The sequence below is a fragment of the Bufo bufo genome, chromosome 6 (genome assembly GCF_905171765.1).
Source record: "Bufo bufo chromosome 6, aBufBuf1.1, whole genome shotgun sequence".
NCBI lineage: Eukaryota > Metazoa > Chordata > Amphibia > Anura > Bufonidae > Bufo > Bufo bufo.
The window spans coordinates 297738655-297760799 of record NC_053394.1 but is presented as its reverse complement, the minus strand read 5'-3'; the positions used below and the strand labels follow the sequence as shown (position 1 = coordinate 297760799).

General features: G+C 44.8%; 1 protein-coding gene across 1 annotated transcript in view; it reads right to left on the bottom strand.

Annotated features, from left to right (window-relative positions):
• The window catches only part of LOC121005685 (keratin, type I cytoskeletal 10-like), a 46863-nt gene that overhangs the window by 10228 nt on the left and 14490 nt on the right, over positions 1-22145 (bottom strand). Inside the window, exons 3-5 of the mRNA XM_040438460.1 lie at positions 6419-6575; positions 2614-2775; positions 2418-2543 (exon numbers count right to left, since the gene is read on the bottom strand). Of these exons, the coding sequence (XP_040294394.1) occupies positions 2418-2543; positions 2614-2775; positions 6419-6575 (445 nt within the window). The remainder of the gene's footprint in view (positions 1-2417; positions 2544-2613; positions 2776-6418; positions 6576-22145) is intronic.

Genomic DNA, 22145 nt, shown 5'->3' with positions numbered 1-22145 from the left:
GCTCCGATCAGAAGCTGCCACTGCCACCAATGAGGAGGAGAGGAGAGGGGACCCTGTTGCCACTGCCACCAATGATTTTAATACTGGGGCGGGGGGGGGGGTGCACTGAGCCACCAATGTTTTTATTCTGGGGAGGAAGGGGCAGGGCGCCACAATGATAATTAACGTTTAATATACAAATACAGCCGGCGGCAGAAACACATTGCCGGCACCCAGCATTTGTAATGTATTAAATGTTAGTTATCATTGGTGGCACAGTGGTCACAGCCCCTCCCCTCTCTCCTCTCATTGGTGGCAGCTGCAGCAGCACAGGAGGGAGAGACTGCTTCCTGTGCTGCTGAGTGAACATGGCGCACAGCCTACTATCGATAAAAGACAAATCCCGGTATTGTTTCGATACCGGGTTAAAAGTATCAATTGGGTATCGAAAGTTTGATGCCCGAAACAGCCCTAGTGTATAGCGTACAACACTCCGCAGTATACAGTGTAATACCCCACAGTATACAGTATATAACACCGCCAAGTATACAGTACCCGATAGTATGCAATACACAGTATACAGCACCCCACACTATGCAGTATAGCACCCTACAGTATACAGCACCCCACAGTATGCAATATATAGTATAGCACCCCACACTATACAGTACCCCACAGTATGCAATGTATAGTATAGCACCCCACAGTATATAGTGCCCCACAGTATGCAGTATAGCACCCTATAGTATACAGCACCCCACAGTATGCAATATATAGTATATCACCCCACAGTATGCAGTATAGCACCCTATAGTATACAGTACCCCACAGTATGCAGTATAGCACCCTATAGTATACAGTACCCCACAGTATGCAGTATAGCACCCTATAGTATACAGCACCCCACAGTATGCAATATATAGTATAGCACCCCACAGTATGCAGTATAGCACCCTATAGTATACAGTACCCCACAGTATGCAGTAAAGCACCCTATAGTATACAGTACCCACAGTATGCAATATATAGTATAGCATCCCACAGTATGCAGTATAGCACCCTATAGATTACAGTACCCCACAGTATGCAATAAAGCACCCTATAGTATACAGCACCCCACAGTATGCAATATATAGTATAGTACCCCACACTATACAGCACCCCACAGTATACAATGCCCCACAGTATATAGTACCCCACAGTATGCAATACATACTATAACACCCCACAGTATGCAATATATAGTATAGCACCCCACAGTATACAGCACCCCACAGTATATAGTACCCCAAAGTATGTAATACATAGTATAACACCCCACAGTATGAAGTATAGCAGTATGGCACCCCACAGTTTACAGCACCCTACAGTATACAGTACCCTACAGTATACAGTATACAGTACCTCACAGTTTACAGCACCCTACAGTATACAGTACCATATAGTATACAGTACCTCACAGTATATAGCACCCCACAGTATACAGCACCCAACAGTATACAATATACAGCACCTCAAAGTATACAGTACCCCACAGTATACAGCAGAGCAGTACAGCACCCCACACTATACAGCACCCCACAGTATACAGTACTCCACAGTATACAGCACCCAGCACACCACAGTATACAGTAGAGCAGTATAGCACTCCACAATATACAGCACCCCACAGTATACCATAGAGCAGTACAGCACCCACACTATACAGCACCCCACAGTATACAGTAGCTTACAGTATAATAGCATACCAGCCCCCATCACCTTTTCCTGCAGTAATCCTAACAATAAAGCTCTACATTTATGGCAAACTTCTCCTGAAGCAACACTCCTGATAGAGATAAAGGACCTTTGATTACCTCATTACTGGTCACATGGTGATGATGTCATCAAAGGTCCTTTCTCCTAAGAGAATCACAGCTCTCCTTCCTTGCAGAGACATTGGGCCCCCCTGTATAGCTGACAGTCTGACACCCGGGGGTGGATCCCCCCCCCCTTAGGCACGCCACTGTTACAGGCTATAGCTACTAGAGATGGGTCGTTGATCCAGGGAGTTATTCTGATTGTCTGATTGGAGTCGGGAAGGAAGTCTTTCATCTAAAATCACCATTATAAAACACTAACATCAGGATCTCCATTAGATTCCCCATATTAGAATCTTACCTTCCATAATCAGAAGAACCTAGGGCGGGCTAGAGGTTTTTTTTTTTTGCCTTCCTCTGGATCAACTTGCAGGATAACAGGCCGAACTGGATGGACAGATGTCTTTTTTCAGCCTTATGTACTATGTTACTATGACATGTGAACTCAAACGTAATCGTATTTAACTGTCCAAAAGCTGTGTTTATGAGAAACTCTCAGCTTTATTTAACTGTTCACCTGATACTTGGACACCACCAATTAGTTTAGCATTCTTAAATTCATGAATGATGACATCTTACCATGGCATACTGGGCTTGTAGCTCCATTTCCAGCGATTGAAGAGTACGCCTCAGTTCAGTAATCTCAGTTTTGTTTGACTGCTGTTGTTGGACTCCTACATTGATTTGTTGTGTTATTTGACTACTCTGGAAAGTAAAAGTGAACAGTTAGATTTCTTAAAAGTCCCTCCAGTATGGGCACAGTATGGATATTTACCTGTTGATTAAACAAGTCCTCGGCATCCTTGCGGTTCTTCTCTGCAAGAGCTTCATATTGGCTTCTCATGTCATTGAGTATCTTTGTCAGATCTTTTCCTGGGGCTGCATCCATTTCGACATTGACTTGGCCAACAGTGGTTCCCTGGTTAGACTGTACTTCCTATAGAAGAAGGAGAAACTCAGTTTTTTATATGCAATACAATACGTGTAGAGCTATATTAGTGTGACCACACAAATAAAATATTCTGTAGTAGACATTTTAGCTTGATTTATATGCCCTATTATATCGGTATACTTTGTTTTAGGGCTCGTGAACATGAACATATTTTCTTTCCGCCTCCGTTCCGTTTTTGTGCAGACCATATGCGGAAGCATTCACTTCAATGGGTCCGCAAAAACAACCAAAGCTACTCCGTGTGCATTCCGTTTCCATATTTCCGTTCCGCAAAAAAGTAGTGCATATCCTATTATTGTCCGCAAATCACGGTCCGAGGCCCCATTCAAGTCAAAGGGTCCGCAAAAAATACGGAACGCACATAGAACACATCTGTATGTCATCAGTATTTTGCGGATCAATGCTGTAGAAATGCTATGCCCAGCCCATATTGCTCATGTGTTTGGTGATTAATAAGTTACTGTTTCCGTTTCCGATCTGCAAAAACTGATCGCATACGGAAACCATACAGATATGTTTTGTGGAAGAACGGATCTGTGAAAAACGGACCGCAAAACAACAGTCGTGTGCATGAGCCCTTACTCTTGCATGTGTTTCATCAGTTAGGCCTCTTGCACACGAACATTTTATTTTTTCAGTTTCTGTTCCATTTTTGCGGATTCCGTTTGTGGTCCGTATGCGGAACCATTTATTTCAATGGTTCCGCAAAAAAAACTGAATGTACTCCGTATGCATTCTGCTTCCATATTTCCATTCCGCTGAAAGATAGAACTTGTCCTATTATTGCCCGCAAATAACGATCCGTGGCTTTATTCAAGTCAATGAATCCGCAAAAAAATGGAATGCATCCGTATGTCTTCCATATCCATTCTGTTTTTGTGGAACCATCTATTCAAAATTTTATGCCCAGCCCAATTTTATGCCCTGGCAAAACAAAACAGAAGTGGAACGGAAACGGAAACACTACTGAAACAAAAAGACGGAAAAACGGATCTATTTAAAACGGACCGCAAAACCATACAGTCCTATGCAAGAGGCCTTAGGTATGGTATTGCGGTCCATTTTAAACGTATCCGTTTTTTTGTTTCAGTAGTGTTCCCGTTCCGATTCTGATCTGTTTTGCAAGTCCGTTTTTTCTGTTTGGTTTCCGTTTGTGATCCGCTTTTTGCGGAAGCATACAATAATGTTTAATCAGTAAGTACATAAAAAAATTGGGCTGGGCATAACATTTTCAATAGATGGTTCAGCAAAAACAGAACGGATATGGAAGACAAGCGGATGCATTCCATTTTTTTTGAGGAACCATTGACTTGAATGGAGCCACGGATCGTTATTTGCAGGCAATATTAGAAGATCTTCTATCTTCATTCAGCAGGACCTGCGCTGACGTCACTGCGATCACCACGTGGTAAGCGCGATTACGTCTTTAAAGGTCCATTTGCAGGTCCTGAAAGAAGAAGAAAGAAGACGACGCCGGCTGCGCGAACAAGTGGATGAGGTGAGTACATTTTTTTTTTTTTAACCCCTCAAGGCACATTTTACTAAACATTCTGTATTTAGAATGCTATTATTTTCCCTTATAACCATGTTATAAGGGAAAATAATACAGTGATTAGACTTTAATGTGGTTGCTCATCCCTATCATCTCCTAGCAACCATGCGTGAAAATCGCACCGCATCCGCACTTGCTTGCGATTTTCACGCAGACCTATTCATTTCTATGGGGCCTGCGTTGCGTGAAAAACGCAGAATATAGAACATGCTGCGATTTTCACGCAACGCACAAGTGAAAATCACCCCTCATCTGCACAGCCCCATTGAAGTGAATGGGTCCGGATTCAGTGCGGGTGCAATGCGTTCACCTCACGCATTGCACCCGCATGGAAAACTCGCCCGTGTGAAAGGGGCCTTAGATGTATAAACCCTCATGAAACTTTTATCAGGCAAGCACATTTTTATTGTAGTTGCTACACAATTTGGATTCTAGGAAAAGTTTGTAAAATATTAATTGAAATCAGAAGTGTAACTTGATGTTCAGGGGCCATGATGCGCCACGACCCCTAACCATCATATTCCATTTATAGCATTGATACTCTCATTTGTAGTATTCTGCCATTCAGACACTAGGGCCAGACACTGCAACTTAGTATGAAAGCCATAATTTGGTCTAAAGAAGACTAAATATCCCACTAGCAGTAAGTGGCAAAGGACATGTACAGTATGCAGAAATGTTAATATGGTACTGATAGTTTTATGTTTGTGTTGATAATCTATGTTTTTTTCCTGAAAAATATTGCCATTCATTTACAAAGTTTCACACTAGCGTTATTCTTTTCCGGCACTGAGTTCCGTCACAGGGGCTCTATACCGGAAAAGAACTGATCAGTTTTATCCTAATGCATTCTGAATGGAGAGCAATCCGTTCAGTATGCATCAGGATGTCTTCAGTTCAGTTTTTTTGACTGTTCAGGACAGAGATAATACCGCAGCATGCTGCGGTTTTATCTCTGGCCAAAAAAACTGAACACTTGCCGAAATGACGGATCCAGTATTTTTTTTTACATAGGAATGTATTAGTGCCGGATTCGGCATTCAAAATACCACAATGCGCAGACCGAAAAAAAATGTGAAAAAAGTTAATGCCGGATCCGTTTTTCCGGATGACACCGGAAAGATGGATCCGGCATTTCAATGCATTTGTAAGATGGATCAGGATCCTGATCAGTCTTACTAATGCCATCAGTTGGCATACGTTTTGACGGATCCGGCAGGCAGTTCCGGCGATGGAACTGCCTGCCGGAATCCTCTGCCGCAAGTGTGAAAGGACCCTTAAAGGATAACTGTCACATTTAGACCATAATTTCAATTTTCACATATGCAGTTACTAATAACATGATATTCCAGAATCAGTTACTATTAGACTGACTTACCCCATATTTAATAAGATTCAGCCCTTAGCAACCAGTCTGCATAAAACTGCAATTTCACTATTCAGTTAAGATGGCCGCCACTGCCCTCACCTTGAGGCTAATCCCGCCTGCCCTCACTAGCCAGTAACAATAGCCCCCCAAACGTGTCAGTAACCAGAGCCCTCCCCCCTAAAGGGTTAATCTCCTGCAGCACAAAGGGGTCCTCTTACAGCATGTTGCTTTCATTTATACACTGAGCAGATGGCAGATCTCCTTTTCCCTGTTGTGCGCTGCTCCAACTCTGCCTTCTCCAGCTCTGCTGAGTGAGGGAGCGTCTGCCAAGCGCAGGGACAGGGAGAAGTGCACACAGCCCAGGCACTGTTATCAGGTGCTGGGGAGGACCTGGCTTTAATCATTTACTTACAGTCCCTGGCTGTCAGTAATGTGAGCCTGCACGCAGCGTGCTTCTGCGTCCTCCGTCCTTCAACAGATAGACGGACCATGCCTAGCAACCCTATTTTAAGCACAGGTAAAAGTGGGCAGTACAGGGAACAAAAATGTGGAATTAAGGGGTAATTGAATACACAGTGAAAAGTTGTTATAGGGCCACCAAGGTGATATTAATCACCACAATCCAATACTCCCCCAAAAAAAAATATATACGACAGTTATCCTTTAATGAAAACTTGAGAAGAAAGTATTAAAATGTGTATGCTTACATCTTCATGATTCTTGTTGAGAAAGGAAATCTCCTCTGTGAGGCTTTCAGCTTGCATCTCAAAGTCAGACTGGCTAAGGGTTAGATCATCCAAGACCTTTCGAAGGCCATTTATATCTGCCTCAACACTCTGGCGCAGATGAAATTCACTCTCATACCTGGTAGTAAAGAATATCAGTAGGTTACTAAAAACCTAATCAAGATTTTCTAGATCTTTGTATCTATTAATATTGCATTTACAAATGTTCTGTGTTGGTTTCATTAAGTGGTGGGAATATGAGACAACTATCAAAAAGAATTCATATATGCTGTATAAAAAACTAAAAGCAATCTTAATGACTAAAATGCCTAATTTTATAAAATAAAATGCTCTTAAACTTCAAGACCAAGTTCATACTTCAGTTATTTGGCCAGTTATTTCTGTCAGTTATTGTGAGCCAAAACCAGGTGTGGGTCAAAGACACAGAACAGGTAGAAATCTTCCCATTACACCTTATACCTGAGTAAGCTTCACTACTGGTTTTGGCTCACAATAACTGATGGAAATAACTGATCAAATAACTTAAGGCCTCCTGCACACGACCGTTGTGTGCATCCGTGGCCGTTGTGCCGTTTTCAGTTTTTTTTTCGCGGACCCATTGACTTTCAATGGGTCCGTGGAAAAATCGGAAAATGCACCGTTTTGCAGCCGAGACCGTGATCCGTGTATCCTGTCCGTCAAAAAAATAGGACCCTGTCCTATTTTTTTGACGGACAACGGTTCACACCAGATTGGCATCCGTGTCCGTGATCCGTGGCCGTAGGTTACTTTTATACAGACGGATCCGAAGATCCGTCTGCATAAAAGCTTTTTCAGAGCTGAGTTTTCACTTCGTGAATACTCAGAACCGACAGTATATTCTAACACAGAGGCGTTCCCATGGTGATGGGGACGCTTCAGGTTAGAATATACTAAAAGAACTGTGTACATGACTGCCCCCTGCTGCCTGGCAGGTGCTGCCAGGCAGCAGGGGGCAGTCCCTTCCCCCCTGTAGTTAACACATTGGTGGCCAGTGTGGCCGCCCCCCCCTCCCTCCCCTGTGGTTAACTCATTGGTGGCCAGTGCGGCCGGCCCCCCTCCCTCCCCTGTAGTTAACTCATTGGTGGCCAGTGGGCCTTCTCCCCTCCCTCCCCCTCCTAATTAAATTCTCCCCCCTATCATTGATGGCAGCTGAGTGTACCGACCGGAGTCCCAGTTTAATCGCTGGGGCTCCGATCGGTAACCATGGCAACCAGGACGCTACTGCAGTCACGGTTGCCATGGTTACTTAGCAATTTGTAGAACCATTATACTTACCTGCGAGCTGCGATGTCTGCGTCCGGTCGGGAGCTCCTCCTACTGGTAAGTGACAGGTCCGGCCGGGAGCTCCTCCTACTGGTAAGTGACATGACCTGTCACTTACCAGTAGGAGGAGCTCCCGACCGGACGCAGACATCGCAGCTCGCAGGTAAGTATAATGGTTCTACAAATTGCTAAGTAACCATGGCAACCGGGACTGCAGTGTAGCGTCCTGGTTGCCATGGTTACCGATCGGAGCCCCAGCGATTAAACTGGGACTCCGATCGGTACTCTCCGCTGCCACCAATGATAGGGGGGAGATTTTAATTAGGAGGGGGAGGGAGGGGAGAAGGCCCACTGGCCACCAACGAGTTAACTACAGGGGAGGGAGGGGGGGCCACTGGCCACCATCGAGTTAACTACAGGGGAGGGGGGGGGGCCCACTGGCCACCAACGAGTTAACTACAGGGGAGGGAGGGGGGCCGGCCGCACTGGCCACCAATGAGTTAACTACAGGGGAGGGGGGGCCCACTGACCACCAATGAGTTAACTACAGGGGAGGGGGGGCCGGCCGCACTGGCCACCAATGAGTTAACTACAGGGGAGGGAGGGGGGGTCCGGCCACACTGGCCACCAATGAGTTAACTACAGGGGAGGGGGGGCCCACTGGCCACCAATGAGTTAACTACAGGGGAGGGGAGGGGCCGGCCGCACTGGCCACCAATGAGTTAACTACAGGGGAGGGAGGGGGGGGCCGGCCACACTGGCCACCAATGTGTTAACTACAGGGGTGGGGGCTGCCCCCTGCTGCCTGGCAGCACCTGCCAGGCAGCAGGGGGCAGTCATGTACACAGTTCTTTTAGTATATTCTAACCTGAAGCGTCCCCATCACCATGGGAACGCCTCTGTGTTAGAATATACTGTCGGATTTGAGTTTCACGATGTAACTCAAATCCGACGGTATATTCTAACATAGAGGCGTTCCCATGGTGATGGGGACGCTTCAAGTTAAAATATACCATCGGATTGGAGAAAACTCCGATCCGATGGTCTATTAACCCCTGACTTTACATTGAAAGTCAATGGGGGACGGATCCGTTTGAAATTGCACCATATTGTGTCAATGTCAAACGGATCCGTCCCCATTGACGTGCATTGTAATTCAGGACGGATCCGTTTGGCTCCGCACGGCCAGGCGGACACCAAAACGACTTTTTTTTCATGTCCGTGGATCCTCCAAAAATCAAGGAAGACCACGGACGAAAAAACGGTCACGGATCACGGAAAAACGGAACCCCGTTTTGCGGACCGCAAAAAAATACGGTCATGTGCATGAGGCCTAAGTGTGAACTTTGCCTAAGCTGCACTCTAAGTGACCAAAGCTATGGGACTTATTTATTCACAGGCCCTTCATGCTAAATTACAATATCTGTATATGAAATCACATAGATATCACACAGGCCATAAAAGACACAATAAACACAAAAAATTAGAAAAGGTGTGGACAAACAAAATAATAATGACAATAATAATAATGGAAAATGTCAGTTCAGTTCAATAAATATACAATACATAAATACAATATAATCAACACATATTAAAGAAATATAAGATTATATCTATATCATGCAAAACTAATAATCATTTATGTCCAATCCCAATATTCTTTCTTTAAAAAATGTACTGAAAAATGAAGCAGCATGAGAACAGAAACAGTTGTGACTACGAGTATAAAAAAGTTAGGCATAATTTATGATAATTTTTATAGATGAACAAATTTCTAAAAAATTTGATTCGGTCAGTTCTCAGAATTTTCCGAAAAGATTCAATTCGATCCGAATTTATTTGTGGCGAATCGAGATAAAAAAAATCTGCTATTTCCTGGCTTCAGAGAGCCTGTATAGTGGTGTAGAACACTGTGCCTTGCAGTAACATGCATAGGGAGTCTGCTGTGGTAGTAAAACAATACTGTGAGTCAGTATGACAGGCAGATGACAGGCGTCGCTCTTAGAATCACTGCACACTTCACTTATTTGGGCAAAACTGACCAAATAACTCAAGTGTGAACTCAGCCTTACAGGTCAATGTTAGCGTCAAGAAGAAGCACAGCTGATTCCACATAGATGTCTACAGAACCTGTTCTATTAAACAGGCCTTACAGCTGCTACATAGACAGGATCCATTGTGCGTCTCATTTTTCCTTCCTTCTGACAGATCAGAAGAAGGGTCAAATAAATGATGATGTCAAAAAGGCAAAATAGTGGCCCAGTAATGGAGTAAGGAGGGTAGTAACAGCATGAGAAGTCCACAGAGTGGCCCAATGACGGAGCGTTGAGGTGGCAACAGCATGAGGAGAACACAGAGTGGCCTAGTGACAGAGTGGGGAGGTGGCAGAAGCATGAGGAGACCACAGAGTGGCCCAGTGACATAGTGGTGAGGTGGCAGCAGCATGAGGAGACCACAGAGTGGTGAGATGGCAGCGGCATGAGAAGACCACAGAGTGGCCCAGTGACATAGTGGTGAGGCGGCAGCAGCATGAGGAGACCACAGAGTGCTGATATGGCAGCAGCAAGAGGAGACCAAAGAGTGGTGAGGTGGCAGCAGCATGAGTAGACCAGAGTGGCACAGTGACATAGTGGTGAGGTGACAGCAGCATGAGGAGACCACAGAGTGGCCCAGTGACATAGTAAGGAGGTGGCAGCAGCATGGGGAGACCACAGAGTGGCCCAGTGACATAGTGGTGAGGTGGTGGCAGCAGCATGAGGAGAACAGAGTGGCCCAGTGACAAAGTGGTGAGGTGGCAGTAGCATGAGGAGACCACAGAGTGGCCCAGTGATATAGTGGTGAGGTGGCAGAAGCATGAGGAGACCACAGAGTGGTGAGGTGGCAGCAGCATGAGGAGGCCACAGAGTGGTAAAGTGGAAGCAGCATGAGGAGACCATAGAGTGGTGAAGTGGCAGCAGCATGAGTAGACCACAGAGGGGTTAAATGGCTGCAGCAGGCAGGTGGCAGCATCAGAATAGTAGCTGAAGCAAGTAGCCAGAAGAAACAGGTCTTTTTTGTCAAAGTGTTGGTGTGGCACCATGGATGATCTAGTCTGATGCATCAGGCATTGGGGTTTGAAAATCCTGGCTGATCCACGCCTGATTAATTTTCACAAAAGGTCAGTTTCTCTACATTTTGGGTGGACAGGCGAGTTCTCCTTGGGGTAACTATGTCCCCCGCCGCACTAAACGCCCGCTCTTATGCCACACTGCTGGCCGGGCAGGAAAGCTTGCCCAGGGCAAACTCGGCTAGTTGCGGCTACAAATCTAGTTTGGCTGACCAGTAGTCCAGGGGATCTTCAATGTGGGGTGGCAGGGTGCACTCCAAGTATGCCACAACCTGCTGGTTCAGGTTCTGCTCTATGTCTATGTAAGAGATGTCAAAAATAGGCACCCCATAAGAATAAACTAATATCTATATAATTTCTATCTTCAACAATCCACAAGTATGACTGTATTATATTAAATTCATGACATTGCTATTAACCACCAGTAGATGGCAGCAGAGCGAAAGCTTGAATAGCACAGGTACAAACAGCAAAGGGGAATGAATAACGCAGATCTTGGTTTATGGGAGGACAGGATTTACTGCTACATTTCCTGTATCCCCATACTGAAGGTCATGTGTTTGTTCATTCCAGGTAAGGGAACACAAATTCAGAGCCATAAATAGGCTAAAATGATGTAAAACACATATAATCAGCTAAGGATGCTGGTGATGCAGTGTGAGTATATCAAATATGCACAAGTGCTAGTGAAGTACAATGAGGTTTCACATGGTACTAATATGTAGTGACTATGATTACTATAGAAGCTGATGTCACTCTATGATATTATGCTGCACTATTGGTTTACTATGATGCAGATTAAAGAATCCGAGAGCAACTCTCATGTTAATGGTTTAAAGAGGACCTTTCATCAGAATCAAGTATGTAAACTGAATATACATACATGGAGAGCGGCGCCCAGGGACCCCCCTGCACTTACTATTATCCCCGGGCGCCGCTCCGTTCTCCGGTGATAGCCTCCGGTAAAGTCATAGTTAGGCTCCACCCATTTGAGCCTGCCGGCGTCTCTTTCTCCTATGCTGTAGCGCTGGCCAATCGCAGCACTCAGCTCATAGCATGGCTAAGAGCTGAGCGCTGCGATTGGCCAGCGCTACAGCATAGGAGAAGGAGACGCCGGCAGGCTCAAATGGGTGGAGCCTAACTATGACTTTACCGGAGGCTATCACCGGAGAACGGAGCGGCGCCCGGGGATAATAGTAAGTGCAGGGGGGTCCCTGGGCGCCGCTCTCCATGTATGTATATTCAGTTTACATACTTGATTCTGATGCAAGGTCCTCTTTAATATCTCTTATAGGAAAGTTATACCTGTTATTGAGAATGTATTATTGAATATAGAGATGTGTATTAATATAGGAGGACAGGATTTACTGCTACATTTCCTGTATCCCCATACTGAAGGTCATGTGTTTGTTCATTCCAGAACATGTTCAATAAAATCACTTCTGTCTTCACCCAGCCCGCTCCCTTCGCACATTGGAATTATTGACCATACTTTCAGCATATGTGCAACAAAATTGGTGGCCCGTACGGGGAGCGGGTGAAGAAGATGCGGTCCCAGAAGTGAAAAAAAAACGGTTACACGAAGCATAGAGGAGAAATTAACCCTTGCCGCATCATCAGCGAACACAAATGGATCTAGAAAGCCTGCAGGATGAAATCAGTGGTCACCTAATCCACTTGCCAGTGGGTGATCTCATTGAGATTTGCCAATTCATCAAAGCCCCTGAAGCCAGCATGGCGAAAGGAAAAACCCGGCGCCATTTTATGCGGATCATTAATGAGGTAATAGATGAACTGGTCGAGGCTGAAAGTGAGGAGGCGGTGACACAATTTCTGCAAGCCACAAATGGATTCATTAGCGAACTAGAGAAGAAGAGGGACAATGCGGACGTCCCAAGCTTCAGGGAGAAAGACCTTCAATCAGAACAACAATTGGCTGACTTAAAGCGACAGTATCACACTATGCAGGAGAGGTTCCAGGAAACGTCCAGAATAATGGAGGAACAGATTAGAGAGCTGAGTACCAGAAGTAAAGACTCAAGTAACAGTCAGCCAAAACCAGTGCCAGTCCCGATTACTCAGAGACTACACCATGTTAGCTTGCCAGAGGTGACAATCAGAAAAGACTTCAAGATCACAGGCCAGATTGGAGAATAAGAGCAGAAGGATAAGCTGTCCTATACCAACTTAATGCACCAAATCGACCTGGGACTACAGAAAGGATATCCTGAGATTATTGAAGCAGTGGTCAAAGCTATTAGCCCTGGCATAAGCCTTAGAGGTATGCTCGAGATGAAAAATGGACTGACTCTAGTGCAACTTAGACGAATCTTGAAAAGTCACTACAAGGAGGAGAATGCTTCAGAACTGTACCAACAACTCCTTAATATTTCCCAGAAAAGCGACGAGACTCCACAGAATTTCCTGTTCAGAGCTATTGAATTGAAAGATCGGCTGCTATTCGTCTCCCAAGGTGAAGGCTCGAAAGAACATTTTGGGACTGAGCTGATTAGGAAGAAATTTCTAAGATCAGTGGGTACTGGACTAAGAAATGACCACATCAAATTCCAATTAAAGCAGTATTTAGATGACCCTTCCATTCCAGATGAGGTGCTCGTAGAGAAAACAAATGAAGCCGCTAATATGGAGATTGAAAGGGAACAGAAGCAAAACAAAGCTCAACATAGCAGTTCAACCAAAGGCAAAGAATGTCAGTCTAACACCTTACAGTGTCCTCAGGAACCAAGTGTCCTGACAACAACTGCCAACACCACACCTTGGTCTCCACCACAGGCAAGTAGCCCAACGATTCAACAGCTATCGAAGAGCAACTCTGACCTGGAAAAGCTGATTCTGCAGATGCAAAAAGAGATGATAGAGATGAAGACACACCTCCAAGATTTAAGGACCCAACGAGACCATGAATTCCGAGGGCCTCAGGCAACAGTGGGTACGAGTAATGGATGTTGTCAATCCTGTAAAAGGACTGGTTGGACAAGTACCTGCGACCATTGCTTCAACTGTGGATGATCTGGACATAGAGCAAGATATTGCCAAACACCCAGACCAAACCATTGAAATGGGAGAGGGTTGCTGTCAAGGGACCGACAGTAACCTGCACTAGAACCAACCCTGTGTCCCAAAGTGCATCCCCTGTAGGTAGCAAGCCAGCAATCTTCAAAACAACAGCTGGTAGGGGAAATCCAGACTCCGTTTAAAGAGTGCCCAACTGCTATAACCAAAGATGCCTTCAGATGGCTGAGCAAGTACCAACTCACGTGGATGGCGTGACCAGGAGACAGAACCAAAAGCTACTGAGTCTCATTGGGAAAAGGTACCTTGTGAACTGTGAAATAGACAATACTCCTGTCCAAGCCCTATGGGACACTGGCTCCCAGATGAGCATCATCAATGAGAACTGGAGACAGCGGGTTCTGCCACATACAGTGCTCCGATCTTTGGAAGAATTGCTGGGGCCAGAAGTCCTCTGTGGGAAGGCTGCCAATGAGACTGAAATTCCTTTCTCCGGCTGGATTGAGGTAGTTTTTCAACTAACAGCGGGATGCAATAACACCAAGCAGCTAGTAGTGCCACTTGTGGTATTATCAGACGAGAAAGTCGCAGAGATGCCAATCATCGGATATAATGTCATAGAAGAACTCTACAGCTGCCAAAGGAAGGAGAACCATTACAGGGTTCGTGGACCTACTAGGAGCCGCCTTGGAGTTGCCGACCCCCAAAGCAGAAGTCCTGGTGAGTCAACTACAAGCCAGCCTGAGAGAAACTGGTGGTACCATACTAAAGACTGGTACAAAGAACCAAAGGATTCCGGCAAACACTGTGACGTGTGTCAGATGTAGGGCTCACGCCAAATCAGCCTTGCAAGAGCAGACGGTCTTGTTTATACCTGATGAGATTCAGGATGTGTCAGAAGGAATGTATATCGGGGAAACATTAGTGTCACTTAATAAGGAACAGTTTTCCAAACTATCCATCCCGGTTTGGAACACCACCCAGCGAGACATTATCCTGCCAAGTCAGACCAGGATTGGGCGCCTCAAACCCATCAAGACAACATACCCAGCTCAGGTGAAACTAAAAGAATCAGTGCGTGTTGCCACTCACCCGGTGACTCATAGTCTACAGTCATCCAGATCAGAGCCAGAAGGTCGAATTGACAATTTAAACACAAGTCAGTCACTGGTAAGTTATGCTCATCAAGAACACTGGGATCCACCAGTACCTATAGGACACCTTTCCGAGGAAGATCAACAGATAGTCAAGGCAATGCTAAGGGAAGAATGCCACGCCTTTGCTAAAGATGATTATGACATTGGATGCATCCCTTCCCTACAATTACAACTGCGCCTTAAAGACAATACACCAGTTAGAAGAACTTACATGTCAGTGCCAAGGCCACTACACCAGGAGGTGAAAGAATATCTGCAGGATCTTCTGAACCGTGGATGGATCGCAGAGTCAAAATCATCATACTCTTCACCCATTGTGTGCATGAGAAAGAAGGATGGTAGTTTAAGACTGTGTTGCGATTACAGGAAATTGAACCAGAAGTCCATCCCTGACCGCCATCCAATCCCTAGGATCCAAGACATGCTGGACAGCCTAGGAGGAAGTTCATGGTTTTCTGTGCTAGATCAAGGAAAAGCCTACCATCAAGGATTTGTGGCAGAATCTAGTCGACCACTGACTGCCTTCATCACACCTTGGGGTCTGTATGAGCGGATCAGAATACCCTTTGGCCTTAGTTCTGCGCCAGCAGAATTCCAACGCAGCATGGAAACTTGTCTAATGGGACTGAGAGATGAGGTCTGTCTGCCATACCTAGATGACAACCTGGTTCACAGCAGATCATTGAAAGAACATGTAGAACATGTCCGGTTGGTACTGCAACGGTATCGGAAACATGGAGTAAAGTTAAAAGCGAGGAAATGTGAACTTTTCAGAAACAAAGTGAGATTCTTAGGTAAAATCGTGTCCAAAGATGGCCATTCCATGGATCCAGCAGACATTGCACCTGTGCTGGCCTTGAGGAACAACCAGCCAAAGACTGTTGGAGAACTCAGGAAGTTATTAGGATTCATTTCCTACTATCGTCCTTACATCCAAAACTTTTCCAGGATTGCAAAGCCCCTGTATGACTTACTATCAGCGGATAAAACACCCACCATAATGTCAGTGCCAGCTCAACAATCTAAGAAGAGGAAGAAGCCATCACCAAAACTATCACATGCATTCAGGAAATCTAGAATTCCTTGCGATGAAATGGGCCATATGTGAAAGGTTCCGAGGATACCTATACTACTGTCCATCCTTTGTAGTGTATACTGACAACAATCCACTAACCTATGTCCTAACTACTGCCAAACTTAATGCAACAGGCCATCGATGGTTTGCAGAACTCGCTGACTTCAATTTCACTATGAAGTATCGTCCAGGAAAGAGAAATGCAGATGCAGATGTACTCTCTCGTATGCCACTAAGTCCCGAACAATACATGCAGCAGTGTTCACAAGAAGTCGACCCCAAAGTCATCAATTGCATAACCCAAGCACTTCAAGTGCAACAGAAAGAAGAAACGCCTTGGCTGTGTGTCAATAACCATCGCGGGTACAACGTCAACAATAGATGGTACCCAGAAGGTAGCTCAAATACTTAAAGAGACCATAAGGAAGACCCAGTGATCGGTCCAGTGTGGAAGTACAAAAACCAAAACAGGTTCCCATCAAAACAAGAACGACAAGGTGAGCAGCTTGATCTCTTTATACTAATGAAACAGTGGACCAAATTGTACCTCGACGCGGATGGAATCTTGAGACGGAAAACACCCTCAGGTTCTCAACTAGTGTTACCCAAGCTGTATCATTCACTGGTGCTGAAAGAATTGCATGAAGAAATGGGTCATTTAGGAGTGGAAAGAACTGTAAACTTGATCAGAGAAAGGTTCTTTTGGCCAAATATGCAGAGAGACGCTGAACAATACATTAACCATCAGTGCACCTGCCTGAAAGATAGACGCCCTAATAAGCCTACCAGAGCCCCATTGAACAATATTGTCACCACTTATCCCTTTGAGATGGTCTCCATCGATTTCCTCCATCTGGAAACATGCAAAGGAGGTTATGAGTACATACTAGTAGTAATAGACCACTTCACCAGGCTTGCTCAGGCCTATGCAACCAAAAATAAGTCAGCAAAGACTGTTGCCGATAAGATATTCAATGATTTTGTCTTGAAATTCGGATTTCCTACCAGAATTCACCATGACATGGAAAAAGAATTAGAAAATCTGTTATTCTTGGCATTAGGGAAACATTGCCACATTCAGAACTCTCATACAACTCTGTATCATCCGGAAGAAAACGGCCAATGCGAAAGATTCAACCGAACTCTGTTGTCTATGCTTCGGACCCTGTCACCAGATTCCAAGAAAGACTGGAAGAACTCACTTGCCCAGGTAATACATGCATACAACTGCACCAAAAGTGAAGCGACGGGGTACTCTCCATTTTTCCTACTGTTCGAGAGATCTCCAAGACTACCAATAGACAGTATGTTTGACAGCCCAGGAACAGAAAAATATAAGAATCACTCTGGGTATGTAAAAACATGGACAGAGAGGATGACTGAAGCCAATCAGGTTCCTTCAAAGGTAGCAACCCAAGCTGCACAAAGAGGGAAAGAGCACTATGACAGAAAAAGTAATGGAGTAGAACTTTCACTTGGCAGTAGAGTCCTTGTAAGAAACCTTTCTGAAAGAGGAGGACCAGGAAAACTGAGATCGTTCTGGGAAGACACTGTACATGTTGTCCTGAGGAAAAAGTCTGAACGTAGCCCAGTGTATGAAGTCAAGCCAGAAACTGGAAAGGGCCGAACAAGAATCCTGCACCGTAATTTGTTATTGCCTTGTGATTACTTATCCGTTGACCAAGGTCAGAAGATACCTAACAGACCAAGCACTAAAAGACGAGACCAAGTTTCAAAGACTTATCAACTAGCGACACAGATATCTGAAGAAATATCAGAAGAGGAATCAGATCTTGAACAAGAGCAATGGAGATCATTCATCCCTGTAACTCAGAGAAATCACACAAGGGAAGATATAGAACTGAATCCTGAAGCAGCAGAGTTCCATCCTTGCCAGTTGGAAACAAATGAGGGAAGTACAGAGGAAGCTACAATGGAAACTGCAGAGAATGAGCCTGTGATGCCGCCTGAACACATTACATGTCCAGTAGGAGACACAGAAGAAGAAAATGCTTCACCAGAAAATCCAACAGAGACAGTTCATAGCGATGAAGGTGAGTTCGAGGATGCTTCAGATGCCTTACCACTACGCCGGATACAATCCTTGCACTATTACTGCAGACACTCCAAGTAGAATAAACTTCAAACAATGAAAATAGGTAAAGAGAAAATAAAAATAAATAAAAGAAAGGACAAAAGTAATAAGGTGTCCCCTAGTTTTATATAAATTCTTATCTTCACAATAACATGCACAAATCTGTACTAGTTTGTACTAGTGAGCTAAAGGCAACAATATTCCCCCAGGCTTCATAGCGCTGTGGGCCGGGTGGGAAACTGTGACATAACCGGGAGTAGATGTCGCAAGGAGGACAGTTCCTAAAGTAAATCTGTTACTATTTAACCTTGGCTCCCCATGATTGTAGAAGATGAGCAAGAGAATTATGATTCTCATACTAAAGTCTGCGTATATCGAGGACGACATAAAATTTTGTGGGGGAGAGTGTAAGCGATGTCAAAAATAGGCACCCCATAAGAATAAACTAATATCTATATAATTTCTAGCTTCAACTATCCGCAAGTATGACTGTATTACATTAAATTCATGACATTGCTATTAACCACCAGTAGATGGCAGCAGAGCGAAAGCTTGAATAGCAGAGCTACAAACAACAAAGGGGAACTGAATAATGCAGATCTTGGTTTATGGGAGGACAGGATTTACTGCTACATTTCCTGTATCCCCATACTGAAGGTCATGTGTTTGTTCATTCCAGGTAAGGGAACACAAATTCAGAGCCATAAATAGGCTAAAATGATGTAAAACACATTCCTATAATCAGCTAGTGCTAGTGAAGTACAATGAGGTTTCACATGGTACTAATATGTAGTGACTATGATTACTATAGAAGCTGATGTCACTCTATGATATTATACTGCACTATTGGTTTACTATGATGCAGATTAAAGAATCCGAGAGCAACTCTCATGTTAATGGTTTAATATCTCTTATAGGAAAGTTATACCTGTTATTGAGAATGTATTATTGAATATAGAGATGTGTATTAATATGGGAGGACAGGATTTACTGCTACATTTCCTGTATCCCCATTCTGAAGGTCATGTGTTTGTTCATTCCAGAACATGTTCAATAAAATCACTTCTGTCTTCACCCAGCCCGCTCCCTTCACACATTGGAATTATTGACCATACTTTCAGCATATGTGCAACATCTATCTGCTGCTGGTGGTGAGTAGTTTCTTCAGTAGGTGGGTTAAGAAAACTGCTCATCAGCGACTCTAGACTTAAGTTGCTGCTGATGGTGCTGGTACTGCTCCTGCATCCCCCACCCCCCCAGCAGCCATGTCAGTGGAACGTGAGCGCAGAGGGCCCCCCGGTCAGACCTGTGTAAGGCTGGGAAATGGCGCACATAGTCAGCGGCCAACTGACTACCTACAGGTGAAACTCTAAAAATTTGAATATCGTGCAAAGTTCATTTATTTCAGTAATGCAACTTAAAAGGTGAAACTAATACATGAGATAGACTCATTACATGCAAAGCGAGATATTGCAAGCCTTTCTTTGTTATAATTTAGATAATTATGGCTTACAGTTTATAAAAATCCCAAAGTCACAATCTCAGGTACCCTTTTCTCAGGGGGTATAGATTAATTAGCTGACACTATGAGCCTAGAATATTGAACCTTTTCACAATATTCTAATTTTAAGTTGCATTAATGCAACTCCTTTTAAGTTGCATTACTGAAATAAATGAACTTTTGCACGATATTCTAATTTTTCGAGTTTCACCTGTGGCGAATGGTGACAATTCGGCTGTCGCAAGCAAGTGAGCATGCATTAGACCATTTGCGCAAGTGACTCGGAGGGACCCCCTTCCTTCATCTCTACTGCATACTGCCACGGTGTGTCTGGGTCCTCTGCCTCGTCTTCCTCATCGCCCTGTAGCTCCTCTGCCTGCTCCAGCTCCTCCTGCTCCTCCTCTCCTGTCACCTGTGTAGAAAAACCACCCATTTGTCTACACATTGCTTGTGTTCGGATGTCCTCCTCCTCCCACTCCTCTAATTCAGCCCCCACAGGGCTCATGTGGCCATGAGATGTATTCACCACGTCTCCTGTCCCCTGGCCAGCAAGATTTAGCAGCATCTGTTCCAGGACATGAATCAGTGGAATGACGTTGTTCATCCTGTAGTCCTGGTGACTGACAAATAAAGTGGCCTTCTCAAAGGGCCAGAGCAAACAGCAGGTGTCACGCATGAGCTGCCACTGACTAACATCGAAGTTACACAGGGGAGTAACTGTCCACCTGTATGATCAAGAAATAATTTATGGCCTTTCTCTGTTCATATAGTCGGTCCAACATATGGAGGGTGGAATTCCAACGGGTGGAAACGTTGCAAATCAGCCTATGTTGGGGGATGGTGTTCTGCGTCTGCAGCTCAAGGAGGGTGTGCTTTGCGGTGTACGAGTGGCTGAAGTGCATGCAAAGTTTTCCAGTCATTTTCAGGATGTCTTGCAGATGGGGTGAAGACTTCAGAAACCGCTTTACAACCAGATTGAATGCGTGCGCCATGCAGGGAGCATGGCTCAGCCCTCCTCGATGCCACGCCGACACCATCTTCTTTCGTCGGTCACCATGGTTCCAATTTTGAGTTGTCGAGGAGAAAGCCAGGATTCGATTTCTTGATGAAGGACGCGGAGCAGTTCCTCCCCTGTGTGACTCCGTTTGCCCAGGCAAACTAGATGCAGAACAGCGTGACACCGCCGTGCCCTGCACATGTGGTATGCTGGTGGGGCACTGTGAATTGTCCCTGCAGTGGAGGCTGAGTACACAGTGGAGGATGAGAAGGCAGAGGCGGACATTGTCGTAGGACCAACGGCGTGAGAACGTGGAGGCTTTAAATTTAGAGATGGCCTTGCGGTTCACCCGGCGGTCGATTCGCGGTGAACTTTGCTCATTTGCAATTCGCTGAACTTGATTTTCGCACGAGCCATATTTTTTTGCATAGCGTCGAACTTTGACCCATGACACATCCACCAGGTGGGAGAGGACAACCAATTGAGACGTTTCAGCACATGGACACACCCCCAACCCTATAACAGAACCCGATCTGGCAGCCATTTTCCATTATGTGTTTTGCCAGTGTAGGGAGAGGTTGCATTTTGTAGCAGGGACCGTTAGGGACGCAAGCTAATAGGGCCACAAAAGTCCTTTTAAGGACTAGAATAGATGTGCTATCGATAGGTGTGATATAGAGGGGTGTGATATACTTATAAAATACTTTTTAACATAGAAATTATATTATAGTGTATTTGTATTGGGCAGCAGTTGTGTGCGGTTCTGCTGCGATACCGCAGCTACTGTAGATAGAGGGACATAAAAAACTGCTTGAGGGCCGCGATATACCTTCTTCCACAAAATCCTGATTGAGGGGTGCTATATACCTGTTTCTGCCAAATACTGATTAAAGGGTGCTATATACTTTCTTCCACAAAATACTGATTGAGGGGTGCTATTGCTATATACCTTCTTCCACCAAATACTGATTTAGGGCTGCGATACACCTGCTTCCACAAAATATTGATTGAGGGGTGCCATATAGCTGTTTCCGCCAAATACTGATTGAGGGGTGCCATATACCTACTTCAACAAAATACTGATTGAAGGGTGCTATTGCTGTATACCTTTATCCACCAAATACTGATTGAGGGCTGCAATACACCTGCTTCCACAAAATACTGATTGAGGGCTGCGATATACCTGCTTCCACAAAATAATGATTGAGGTGTGTCATATACCTGTTTCCTCTAAATACTGATTTAGGGGTGCTATATACCTGTTTCTGCCAAATACTGATAAGGGGTGCCATATACCTTCTTCCACCAAACACTGAATGAGGGCTGCGATACACCTGCTTCCACAAAAAACTGATTGAGGGGTGCAATATACTTGTTTCCGCCAAATACTGATTAAAGGGTGCTATATACCTGTTTCTGCCAAAAGCTGATTGAGGGGTG